The sequence below is a fragment of the Garra rufa genome, chromosome 17 (genome assembly GCF_049309525.1).
Source record: "Garra rufa chromosome 17, GarRuf1.0, whole genome shotgun sequence".
NCBI lineage: Eukaryota > Metazoa > Chordata > Actinopteri > Cypriniformes > Cyprinidae > Garra > Garra rufa.
This window is the reverse complement of record NC_133377.1, coordinates 30,542,988-30,556,116: the sequence shown is the minus strand read 5'-3', so window position 1 is coordinate 30,556,116 and position 13,129 is coordinate 30,542,988. Positions and strand designations below refer to the sequence as shown.

The 13,129-nt window shown below is 34.8% G+C and overlaps 1 protein-coding gene across 1 annotated transcript in view; it reads right to left on the bottom strand.

Moving 5' to 3' along the window:
• Positions 1 to 13,129, bottom strand: part of atp9b (ATPase phospholipid transporting 9B) — a 57,779-nt gene that overhangs the window by 38,762 nt on the left and 5,888 nt on the right. The window contains exons 3-9 of the mRNA XM_073821467.1: positions 7,695 to 7,845; positions 6,956 to 7,069; positions 6,750 to 6,858; positions 5,809 to 5,867; positions 5,361 to 5,412; positions 2,467 to 2,561; positions 1,264 to 1,401 (exon numbers count right to left, since the gene is read on the bottom strand). Of these exons, the coding sequence (XP_073677568.1) occupies positions 1,264 to 1,401; positions 2,467 to 2,561; positions 5,361 to 5,412; positions 5,809 to 5,867; positions 6,750 to 6,858; positions 6,956 to 7,069; positions 7,695 to 7,845 (718 nt within the window). The remainder of the gene's footprint in view (positions 1 to 1,263; positions 1,402 to 2,466; positions 2,562 to 5,360; positions 5,413 to 5,808; positions 5,868 to 6,749; positions 6,859 to 6,955; positions 7,070 to 7,694; positions 7,846 to 13,129) is intronic.

Sequence of the window (13,129 nt, the reverse complement as noted above, 5' to 3'; positions counted from 1 at the left end):
AAATATACCCATGCTACTTAAGACTGGTTTTGTGGTCCAGAGTCACACATATACACATATACATACATATATATATATATATATATATATATATATATATATACTTTATGAACTGTATATTAAGCTAATAATAAATAGTAGAAATCAACCCCGAAAGAAATGTTTTCATTTAGAAAACATTACGTAATAGTTTTTTCTCCAAACGAGACTGTTGCCAAATTTCCCCAATGTATAGCTAAATAAACCCCACAAACACCTGTTTAAATACAGAGGCGTATAGACAAGAGTAAATAACATCAGGAGTGAACGCGCAGGACTGAAACGGACTGACCTCTCTGACACTAACAAAGATGTGAGTGCATGTGACTGCCATTAAGAATAATCATATTCACATTTACATTTATAGATTGTTGTATCCAAAGTGACTTACAAATGAGAATAATACAAGCGGAAGCGATCAATCAAGTGATTAATCAATGGATTAAAATGTCATGGTAAGGAGCTGTATTGACATCTGAACCATAAAACTTTATTAAAGGGAAAGTACACGGAGGGAAAATTTCTAACTCGTATGGCTATTAATATGCTTTTTTGTCATTTCTGAGCTTGACAGTCCCACTCACTTGTATTATATTTTTAATAGAGAATATTCTTCATAAACACAGAGAAGGTTGGGTCTATGAGTCTGGACAACAACATTTTTGGCTGAACTGCTTCTTTAAATAAATAAAGCACTGAAGTGGCAATAAGGTGCAACAAGTGCACGGGTAGTAAAGAACTGTGGGAAACAGCGTTTGGAAGTGTGTCCCTGTAGGTGCAGATTTGTGAAAGCAGGCTCAGGAGGGTGACTCAGCGCAGGAAGTGATCTTCTGCCCCTGCATGCTGTGTGGCCAAGAGCGAAGACTTCAAACAAAGACAGGCTTCATGTGGGGGGTCCCTTTTTCCCTTTTTTTCCTCCTCTCTCTTTCTCCGGTGCTGCGCTAATCTGCTGTTAATAAGGAACTGTGCTCGGCCAATGGGCTGGGAGCGAGCCTAACAACCCGTGATGTCATCAGCGTTGCGAGGAATGCGTCTCGTTGGCCGGTTTTACATTCCAGAGACACTTCAGCTCATAGTCATGTGAACAGGCACACTTTGAGAATCCATGTTATTTTAATGTGCAATTAAAAACAGCGGTTAGGTTTAGTTTACTGGGCAACAACACAACATTAAATACCTCTACAAAAACCTAACAGCGGGTTTAAATTGGGGCCGTGACGTCACAGCGCATGCTAAACGCAGCCTTGTAAAAATTCCATCATTAACAGCAGTTTTTCTTACCCTTGTGAAGTTGCCCTCAAAACTGTGAATGTCCAGTTGAGGCTTCTGGGCGTAAACGCACGCGCTGATAGAGAAGAGATCCTGCGGAGAGAAAGCGGAAAGGTCAAGAAAAAACATTAACGCAATAAATCAGCTCCAGAAACGTCATCCGATGAACAAAGTTCTGGGCTCGGCCCAAACCCAACCTCTTGTTCGTGCAAGTATTATGGCAGGACTCAAAGTGACTAGCAATCAGAGTGACTCTCATGAAAATAAGCCCCTTCTGACATCCTGCCACGAGTCTGAATTTCAAACAGAACAGATAATGCAGACAAAACAACATAATTAAAACAAAACCAAACTTTGACGGGTTGATTACAAATTATAATGACTCTTGCATTCGATGACGTGTCTGCGAGTATGAAAAACAGGGATGTTTAGCGAGCTGACCGTCAAGCCCACCAGACACCCGATCCGACCGCTCCCGCTGCTTTACTGCAGCAATCATTCGCCGACTTGCTGAAATTTTAATTCTGTGATCACATTAAGTGGTTTCGGAAAGACAAATACAAACGTGAACCCTTGCTCGAGGTGAGTGTCATCTCCACGCCGATGGCACCGGGAGACAGGCCGTTTGGCGGATTCCAGTTGTCTCTCGGGGTAAAGTTACCGGCCCATGTGAAACAAACCCTTCGGCCAGTAAATCAGATACACAGTGATATCAAACATGAGCCTTCGTATCATCAGCCTGAGAGAGTCTGAGTGTGGGACACATCACTCACTGCCTACGGGGGTAAAGTTACAGACCCATCCGAGAACAGAACAGAACAGGAGTTGAAATGTGATTTGGGATGCAGCTTTTGCTCTAGAAGTAGATGGGCGATGATGCCTTTGACAGTCGAATCATCTTCCTTTTTTATATTATATACTTTTTATTTTGAGCAATAAAACTTTTTAATTGGATGAAATCATAATAAACTCACAGACTATAAAAACACTTATATGTGCCAAGCATAAATGCACCTTTAAATGTAAAAGACTAGGACTAGATCATAACATCGTATTTCATACAAGAAGTCAAGTGTGCTTTAACTGGCAAATATTTGTATAATTTATTATTAACAAACATTACGATCATGGCAATAATCAAATATGTTTGGTTCATACCCCTAAGGCAGGTAGTCTTTGAGTACAAGCGACAGCGACTCGCAGCTTCCAGTCTGTTTCTCCATCCAGCTGATCTGTTCTAATAAAACACGAACCTGGAAAACAAAAACATTATCTTAAATCCGAATGAAAATGAAATATTCTTTTAAAAATCTAATTTATTCTGACAACATCCAATAATCTATTCTGGGGCATTATCTTTATTTACAGACAGGAAAGTTTGAGGGCTAGAGATGTATGCGTGAAGGACGCATTTGTTATGGGCCAAAACCTTGGCCCCTATACACTAAAGAACTCTGAATGCTTAACATATTGTTCATATTGATCTTGGACAAGACTGATATAACAGTAGGCAGTAGACAGGAAAGGTCATTGTCTTTAAGCTCTCAGAGCAAAAGCTTTAGTGTCCATCATGCTCCATATACTGGGATTATCAAACTTTGCTGAAGCACAACTTGTCAAAACATGTCTGGGTCATACATACATGCATAGAATTATATATTTACACTGCCGTTCAAAAGTTTGGGATCATTTTTTATGCTTTTTAAATGAGACTTTTCTGCTCATCAAGGTTGCGTTTATTTGATTAAAAATACAGAAAAAAACTGTAATACTGTAAAATGTTAATGCAATTTAAAATAGTGGTTTCCATTTTAATATTCTTTAAAATATAATTTATTCCTGTGATGCAAAGCTATATTTTCAGCATCATTACTCAGTATTCAGTGTCACATGATCCTACAGAAATCATTCTAATATGCTGATTTATTATCAGTGTTGAAAACAGTGTTGTGCTGCTTAATTTTTAACCTGTGATACTTTTTTCAGGATTCTTTAATACATTAAATGTTAAAAAGAACAGCATTTATTTAAAATAGAAACTTCTGTAACAAGCACCTCGTTCAAAGTTTGGGGTCAGTAATTTTTTTCTGTCCTTCTCTCTTAGAAAGAATTTAATACTTTTAGTTCAGCAAGGATGTGTTAGATTGATAAAAAGTGATAGTAAAGAGTTATATTGTTAGAAAAAAATTATATTTTGAATAAATGCTGTTCTTTTAAAAGTTCTATTCATTAAAGAATCTTGGAAAAAAGTATCACAGGTTTAAAAAAAAAATATTAAGCAGCACAACAGTTTCCAATATTAATAATAAAAGTAATATATCAGTATATTAGAACGATTTCTGAAGGATCATGTGACACTGAAGACTGGAATAATGGCTGATGAAAATTCAGCTTTGCATCACAGAAATAAATTATATTTTTTAAAGTCTATTAAAATAAAATAAAAATCTGTTATTTTGAATTGCAATCATATTTAATAATATGTGACCCTGGACCACAAAACCAGTCTTAAGTGGCTGGGGTATGTTTGTAGCAATAGCCAAAAATACATTACATGGGTCAAAATTATTGATTTTTCTTTTATGCCAAAAATCATTAGGAAATTAAGCAAAGATCATGTTCCATGAAGATTTTTTGTAAAATTCCTACTGTAAATGTATCAAAATGTAATTTTTGATTAGTAATATGCATTGTTAAGAACCTAATTTGGACAACTTTAAAGGTGATTTTCTCAGGATTTTGATTTTTTTGCACCCTCAGATTCCAGATTTTCAAATAGAGGTATCTCGGCCAAATATTGTCCTATCCTAACAAACCATACATCAATAGAAAGCTTATTTACTGAGCTTTCATATTATATATACACATCTCAGTTGTAAAATTTAACCTTATGACTGGTTTTGTGGTCCAGGGTCACATATTACATTTTTTTTTGTATTTTTGATCAAATAAATGGAACTCGATGAGCATTAGAGACTTTTTAAAAAATATATTAAAAAAATCTTACTGATCCCAAACTTTTGAGCGGCAGTGTATATTGCAAAAAATAAATAATTATTGATGCTGGGTGAAATACGGCCATGTTCTTTACGTTTTAGCATTCCATATACAAAACAACAGAGCATCTGCTCACCAACAAACATTTAATGCATAAAAAAATAATTATTATTATTATTGTAATTGTCCATTTTTTAAATGAATCAAATCTGAACATTTTTATAGATACGGAAATCTGAAAATATTTAAAAATAAAAAATAAAAATTTGAAAAAGCAAACATGAGAAACGGAATTAAACTCAAGTTTAGAACATAGAAGACTGAAAATTGTTTTAGAATCTTATATAAAATCTTAAAATTAAGCTTCAAAGAGCTATAGAGTCTACTACATCTAAAAACTAACACTGCTTAAGATCGGATATAAGCAAAAACATTTAAAATGCTTTTCTGATTTTAATTTTGCTATCTATAGAGAGCAATTGCAGCATCTGGCAAAAACAAAGCACCCCAAAATACTGTAATAATGTATCATAATGTGACTGTAAGTCATTTATATGGCTCGGTGCCGGGAAACACTGGTAATCATACACACACTCTCTCACTCTCACACAGAGAACATTGTTACTCAGTATGCAAGAATTAAAAGTGCCACTTTAAACTAGTAAGTGAAGCACCGGCAGTGTTCACTTCAACAAAATATCAAAACTAAGAGGCTCTTAAAGCACACTTTTCAAGAGAAACATCCATCTTATCAAAAGATAAAACAACAGATAAATTGTTCAAAATTAAAACTAAGCATTTGGACACTTTGTGCATATAAAATGTTAGTGGAACGTGCATAAATTTACTAAAACCAACTGTTATCTAAATTTGTTTATATATACGAAAAAGAAATAAACCTTCTATTTATAGAATGGTTTCTACAAGCGGCTCACAGGCTCCATATGGGCTACAAGTTGCCCGCGGGCACACTGTTGGAAACCACTGACTTAATGACACAAGTAGTTATCCGAAACGTCTGAAAGTTTCGCTTCTATGTGAAGAGTGAAACTCACCAGTCTTCTCCGAGGTTCTCAGAAAAATCATATCAGCAGGAATTCTCTGATTCTATGAAACAAAACATTACACAAAGGTCAGAGGCACTTGGGGTTTCCATACTCTCTCTGTTTGAAAAATGAGTGAGTTGCCCACCTTCAGAGATATTAATATATTAGTTATGCTGAACTTAGCAATAATGTGGGCATATACGTAAGTTATTGACTCCAGTTCTGTAACGTTAGTCCTATTTTAGCGTCGTGTTGAATAATTGAACAAGGTCATTTCCCTAGCAAGCAATTAAAGCGAACCACAGACAGCGAGGGCAGAGACAGACACAATGTCCCACTGAAAGAATGACAGGATTTCATGTGACGGATCACGTAGCAGCAAGTTTATGCTGATACCTTGAACAACAAAAGAGAGGAAGGGATAAAAAAAATAAAATAAATAAAAAGCACAACAAACCTTTTCTACAATGATCAAATCTCCAACCTGTATGTCTGAGCTCTTTACTTGGACCTTCCCTGAAAAACAAGATGGACAAATTATTGTAATTAGAAATGAATTATTTAGCCTTAGGTAAGGATTGAGATCTGTGTCCAAATTTATATTTAATATAGACACTTTTTAAAATAATAAATATTAGAATTGTCAAAGTTAACATATTAAAAAGAATCATTCTGTTCTGCATGATTTTTCTAGACTTGGACTAAACAGAGCTGCTATGATTTCACACACATGCAGACAAAAGCCCCAAGCTTTCCCAGTAGATACAGAAAGACATTCTTTATGGATAATTTATTCATAAATTAAACCCAGACAGGGCGTTTAACAGAAGTCATTTGCAATCTTTGTATGGTGAAATTGAATTATTCTAGAAGATCAACAAGTGACATGTCACCCAAGAATGTCATTCACAGAAATGTAGAGGCTTGGACGTTTACACATGTAATATTCCTAAAGTTATTAAACTGCATATTTTACCTGAAGTTACTAAATTTTATTTGAATGTGCCATTCAATTTTTTAATGTTATTTAGATCTCTTACACTTAAAAAAGGAACTAAATTTTATTAAAAAGATACACAGGGATTAAATATTCAATAAACCAATGACTTATTATGCATCATTTCACAACAATTGCAAAACTTGAGGATTTTAGATGTCTAAAATGTTGGATGAGAACATTTGATTATATCAAGTCCCTACCTATAATGTAAACAGCACAGATCACAAATAAAAAAAAAATGAGCAGATACACTGATTTTCATTTCGTTTCACTATTATATCATCTTCATCGGTTTCAAATGAAGTAACTCTTGGAGATAGACAATGGAGCTCAAAACATGATGCTCTGTGCATATGACAGATGTACAATATCATCAGGATGTGTCACATTGTGGTCACCTCTCACTGTGAGTTTACTGTACAGCTGGGAATTCATCTCTTTATCTCTCCTGCAGCGCCGAACTTCGTCAACTGCCTCTCTCACCATGGTGACAGCCAACACAAAGCCCTGGACGACAAGGGGAAAAAAATGGAACAACAAAAGTGATGAGTGAATTTACATTTTTGCATTCAATTTCTATGTTAGTGCGGTTATGTGTACTCACCAGCGGGGCCCAGTAGGTGTACAAATATCCTATCTTTAACGATGGAACAAACTGAGAACAAGCCACTACCAAAAAATACAAGTTGAGGAAGAACTTAAACTGCTGGTAAAGAACCTAAAACAAAAACAGAAAGAGAAAGCACCAAAGAATAAATCAGCATCATGAAATATATTAGATAAAACACCCATGACAAATTGAATCGAAAAACGTAAGGTAATTGACGGTAATGCATGTAACATCCTAACACAGCTTTTAGAGGCACACCTGATTGGTTTATACATAATTCATCATACAAGCTGCAAATTCTTTGCCAAGGGCGCATACAGAAGGTGCGTTCCACTGAATAAGACATCGCCAGCAGTCATAATACAGTAGATCACTTACACACTCAGTGGAAAAAGATACGTTAGATTGCTGTTACACCCCCTTACTTCACAGCTAGTTACACATTAACCTGATTACTGAGCAAATCTGCTGTGCGTACAATGGGTAGAGATTTCACTTTAAACAGCCTAGCGAGAGCTGTACAAATGCAGGCACAAAAAAAAATCTGCATCTTTGAAAAGAAAAGACGATATGTTAATAAAAACAAGACTAAAAAATTTAAGGTAATAATAAAAATATTTAGCAGTAATACAACATTCACAACTAATAAAAAAATATTCTCCTTTAAATTTTAGCACTCTCGGACACCAAAAAAGAAAAAGAAAACATGCAGAGATCGTTTACACTGCCTTACCCCTGGCACAAAAGTGACAACGTTGTATTTCTGATTCTTGATGGCATTTTTGGGGTACTTCTCTTCACATTTCTCGGGATGTCCCAGCCACACTGTCCGAGCTTTCAGCTCCTTCTTCCTGCGACATGTGTGAACCAGACATTCGCAACAGCTGCGTGACAGAGACCACGGGAGGAAAAAGATCATCCAGTGATTAGACAAATTCGCTTAAAGGAGGACACAGTGCTACAGGCGCAGTTCAGGCCTGGATTCCAGGAAATGGTCTTCATTTAAAAATATCCCTGACCGAATAATTAACAAATATCAAGGCTGGTCATAGCTCTTAATTTAAGGGTTGCGCTGGAAACCGGTGATTTTGTTGAATTATCACCCTGTTAATCACTTAAAACGCTCTTGAAAACGAACACTGAGACCTTTTGCGGAATTCATCACCAGTCGCGCGTATCCAGTTGATTCCACTTGAAATACAACTGACGGTAATGCAACATTAATGTAAGTGATGTTACAGAGAGTGAAGACAGCCTCAGTCTAGTTTCACTTGAACTTTAAGCAGATACACGGAGCAGTTCCACTGAGAAGCACGACTGAAATGTAACAGTAAAAGAAGAGTGTGAATCCTCTCTCAATCCCTAAAATTTGTGAGATGGATTTAAATGTGCCCAAAAAATTAGCATAATTTTGCTTTTGTAATGAGTTGTGCACAGTAAGACCAAGAAGCCTTATGAAAAGTGGGTAAGTTTGGATTTCATGTCAACTGAAAATACTATGCAATTATAATAAAGTCTAAAAAGCAAATAAGCTTAAATAAGGAGTTGAGGATGCATCTAAGTTTGTGAACGACAAACACTGTGACAGATTCGCCACAGGCCTTGCGATTCCGAAAGGCAACAACAAACCTGTAGATGATGTCCCTCTCCAAATAAACCCCTCCCAAATAAAACGAAAGCTCCGATTCGCTGTGAAGGTCAGAGAGAGCGCCAAACACTTTGTTGACCTTCATATTCATTTTATATTCTAGCGGTTGCCATCCCCGCTGAACGGCGTGACGGTACTCTGCCGGTACTCTGCGCAGTGTACACAGTCATGCCGACTGGTTTGGCTGGCACTGAACTAAATTACATAAACCTTGAAAAAAAATATATAATAATATTTGTGTTGGCCCCTTCTGTCTCCTGTCTGTAAGTGCCAGCGCCCTGATTCATAAGAGAGATTATTTGCTCAAATGAATGTAGTTCAAATAATAGGGCCGTTTGAATAAGCAGAGTTATTCTGCTTGAATTATTTGTTCATTTCATAATCCTTTGCCTAAGCACACAGAAAATTACTGGAAAGCAGCAAACTGGTCAGCTGTGCGAAATCCCATTTGTTCATTAGGAGGAGAAAAAAAAATCAATACCCAGCTTACAATTGAGATGCGCTGCTGATAATGTAGCGCATAAGTGGAGAAGTGTCAAGCACACACTTTCATATCAATAAATGACTAATGTATCTTTTAATCACACTCGTGTCACATGTCACTGATGCAACACAAAAGGCATTGAGATATTGTGGGAATGCAAGTCCAAAATAGACATTGAGCTTGTTGACATCGTTGGCTGGATAAGCAAATTTTCGGTTGGCGTGTTTGACCTTCTGACTGATGATGCGCAGAGAGCACCTCAACCAAAAAACACGACCTGTGCTTTTGTGTGTATTTCATGCACAGTTACCGGTGCGTTAGAAAGGAGCTGAGCCAACCTGGCACAAGCACTACATACACACACAATAGGCTGCATGACAATGGTGACATTTTATTAACAAAAGGTGAAGGCCAAGATGTTTTGAATGCTTTTAGCTAGGCATCTGTTTGTCTGTCTATCTATCTATCTAGACTGTCAATCAATTAAAAAACTAAATTTAAACAAATTTATAATGGTATATTAATCAATAATTTAATCACAAGCAATCATTTATCAAATTTCTGATAAAAAGCCTCCAAATAACGATAATTTAAATTATTTTCATATTATTGAATAAAATCATAATCCCTGACTTAGGGACGTTTACACCAAGAGTAATAGCTATAAAGGTAACTATAACCGTAACTATATTGGCGTTCAAATTAGAGCTGCAAATCGATAGTCATGATTAATCGATTCAAAATAAAATTATGTTTGCATACTGTACGTGTGTGTACTGTGTATTTACTATGTATATATAAATACACACACGTATATATTAACACATATATTTGAAAAAATTATTGTATGTATTGCATATATTTGTATGTAAATACTTGTATATAATTTATATTTTATATAAATGGGTCAAAGATGTCCACATTAAAAGAATTCACAAAAGTGATTTTGTCAACAGAAAGCATATTAAATGTAAGTAAAGTGTCTACATTTAAGGTTTCACATAAGTTTTTAGAGAATAAAATGTTAAAATTTGGTTGAAATAATGTTATTGTCATTCAGTGTAGAACAATATTTCTGTAAAAATTCAAACAACATGCTTATTCTGACTTGTACATATTAAAATATATTAAATTAAATTTTATAGTGTTTTAAATTAGTAAAAAAAATGTTAACTGACAAATGGGCAAAACCTAGGATAGTGGCAAATTTTAAATGTAGAATAGAAATGTAGAATTACAACTAATCAGTATTTAGGGTGAAAGTAATTCATCTTTTAATATGTCATAAATTGATTTTTGTTGTAAATATGCCTGACAAGTTTATTACACTGAATGACATTTTAGTATGTGTCTTCTGTAAATTAGGGAAAAATTTATGATATTTATTTTTTGCTCAAAAAAACTAAAACTAAAATATATTATAAAATATTTTTTTTTTTGGAAAAACAACAACAATTTAAAGCAGTATTACACTTATTGTTTTTATGCTTAAACACTTATTCGTCTCTGACCCATATATAAATATTTTACATATAAATCTATCTTATTTTCCCTTAATATATACATGTGTGTGTGTGTGTGTGTGTATTTATATATACATATACATAATAAATATACACAGTACACACATATATAGGCCTGGGTTTCACAGACAGAGCTTAGACTAAGCCATGATTAGGCCATAGTTTAATTAGGACAATTAAGCAATTTTTATAGACATGCTAAGGAAAAAACATTACTGATGTGCATCTTAAGACAAAACAAATGCACTGATATATTTTAAGATCTGTCATTGCAAGTTTCTTTCAGTTGAAACAGCTTAGACTTACATTTTAGTCTAGCATCGTCTGTGAAACTGGGGGACAGCTTGCAAACATAAACTTTTATTTTGAAACGATTAATCACGATTTATTGTTTTGCAGCTCTAGTTCAAACTAAGGCATGCTAATGTTATATGTGGAACTATCTTCTTCACGTGGGTTGTGCATCAGCGCGGCTTGCAGCGAGTCACTGCACTGGTGTGGATACTGTACTCAGGAAATCACAGATTTTATGTCTTGAAAGCATGACCCAAATTAGAAATTTTACCAGATGTTGTCATCTAAACAAGTAACATGTCTGCCACTTTTGTTCTGACCAACTGAGAAAAAAAAAAGCATTACAATAAATCACGCTACCAGTGGTGATTAAATCTAACAATCGCTTAGCTCATATCACATCAAACCATGCAAGGTATTATTATTGTTATGCTTTGCTCTCAAATTGTTTATGTGATCAACATTACTCCTGCGTGACTACATGTATTTAGTGTGTATTAGTGTTATCTGTAGATTTCAATTTCTGTGCAGTCTAACCTCTAATAGTCATTCCATTCAAATTTCATATACAGAAATGTTTCTTTTAACCCAAAAAGCTAATTAATGTTCTGTAGAACCTGTTCTCTTTGAAATACAAATGTTGTATAATTCTACATTTCTGTCTTAAAGCTGGAATATAATATAATTTTAGTCATTTACATGTGTTTCATTAAAACATAATCCTTTCTGGAATACAATCTGCCATCAAAATGATAAATGTAATTATTTCAGCTGCTGTGAGAAGGCTGTAAATCAGGGCTCTACAATGCGACCATTTCACTCGCATTTGCTACTAAAACTACTGTGTGCGACTAGGAAATAAACATTTACAGTAGGAGGACCATGTGCAACTGACCAGATCAGAATATTTGTATTTGCGCTCTGGGAAGCTTCAAAGGTTTCTACGTGTTTTTGCAACGTTGAGTAATGTATCACAGACATATCTCACGAATCCTTTCATAAATAAAGTAGAGAGAGTGTAAATAAGAGATTGGTTGCAGTATAGAGCGCTTTGTTGATTATAATAGAGATTGCGAACTAAGATGAGTGACAGCTTTTAATAATTTTTAAGGGAGTTTGTAAATGAGATATTGATTTAATACAATAGTTAAATAAACAAGAAGTTATTATTAAATGACTTACATTGTCTAACACTATTGCCTGATTTTGCTCTATTTCGTCTCAAAAATGTCTGAAACAAGTCACAACTGAGCCGCTGCGCATCTCCACTCAAGCACAGCGTTGTTTCGTTTATGAATGAATGTGCATTTTTAAACAAATCTAGTGGAATGATTCAATTCCTCATTCATAAAGACAGTCACTTGCTTTATTTCTGAATGAACCAGCCGTTTGAACGAATCAAATGAACGACATGATTCAGTAATTAAATCAGTGTCTTGCCGCCACCTGCTGGCAGATCTTTTCAGTTATTTAAATCATTGAATATTTCTGTATCCAAAATGTTATATTTAAAACATTAATCTCAACATGAATTTATGGATTTGATTGCACTCGTGCCAACTCTGAGCCTCATTAAACATATGAAAAGATAAAAACAAAGGTAAAAACAAAATTCCCCTGTAAATCACTTTAAGGAGTCCAATATCGCCTCGTATAGGAAGGCTAATTTTTTATCAGATTTTTTTGATTATTGTTTAGAATGTGCTCCTGAAATTTTGACTGCTTCTAAATTTTTAAGATAGTTTTGAACACTGGCTGATTATGTACTTGTTAAAAAATTGAATTCGGATAATCTTTAACCAAAAAAAGTTACAGACTGCAGCATTAATGTGATTTCAGCTATATCGTTCCTCTGTGTTGTTAGGCCATATATTCACCAAAGCATTTTTCCCGAGGCTTTAAATGGGAGCGCTTTGTTTTTTTTTGTTTTTTGCCAGAGCATGTACTTTATATTGTGTCAACATTTTTATTCATACATAAACTAATCTGCAAACTCAGGTACTAGTTACACTTCCGCTGATATTCCATATCATATCAGCCAAAGTGTCTCAACTAAAAAAAAAAAAAAAAAAAAAAAAGACCAACAACAACTCTGTTTTGCAGAAGCGCTCTCAAGTGTTCACAGCTAGGCGTTTGCAGCAGACTAAAAACGCTTTGGTGGACACACAGCCTCATAGTTATAACTGAATTATGGACTTCCCTGTTTTCATAGAATTAGA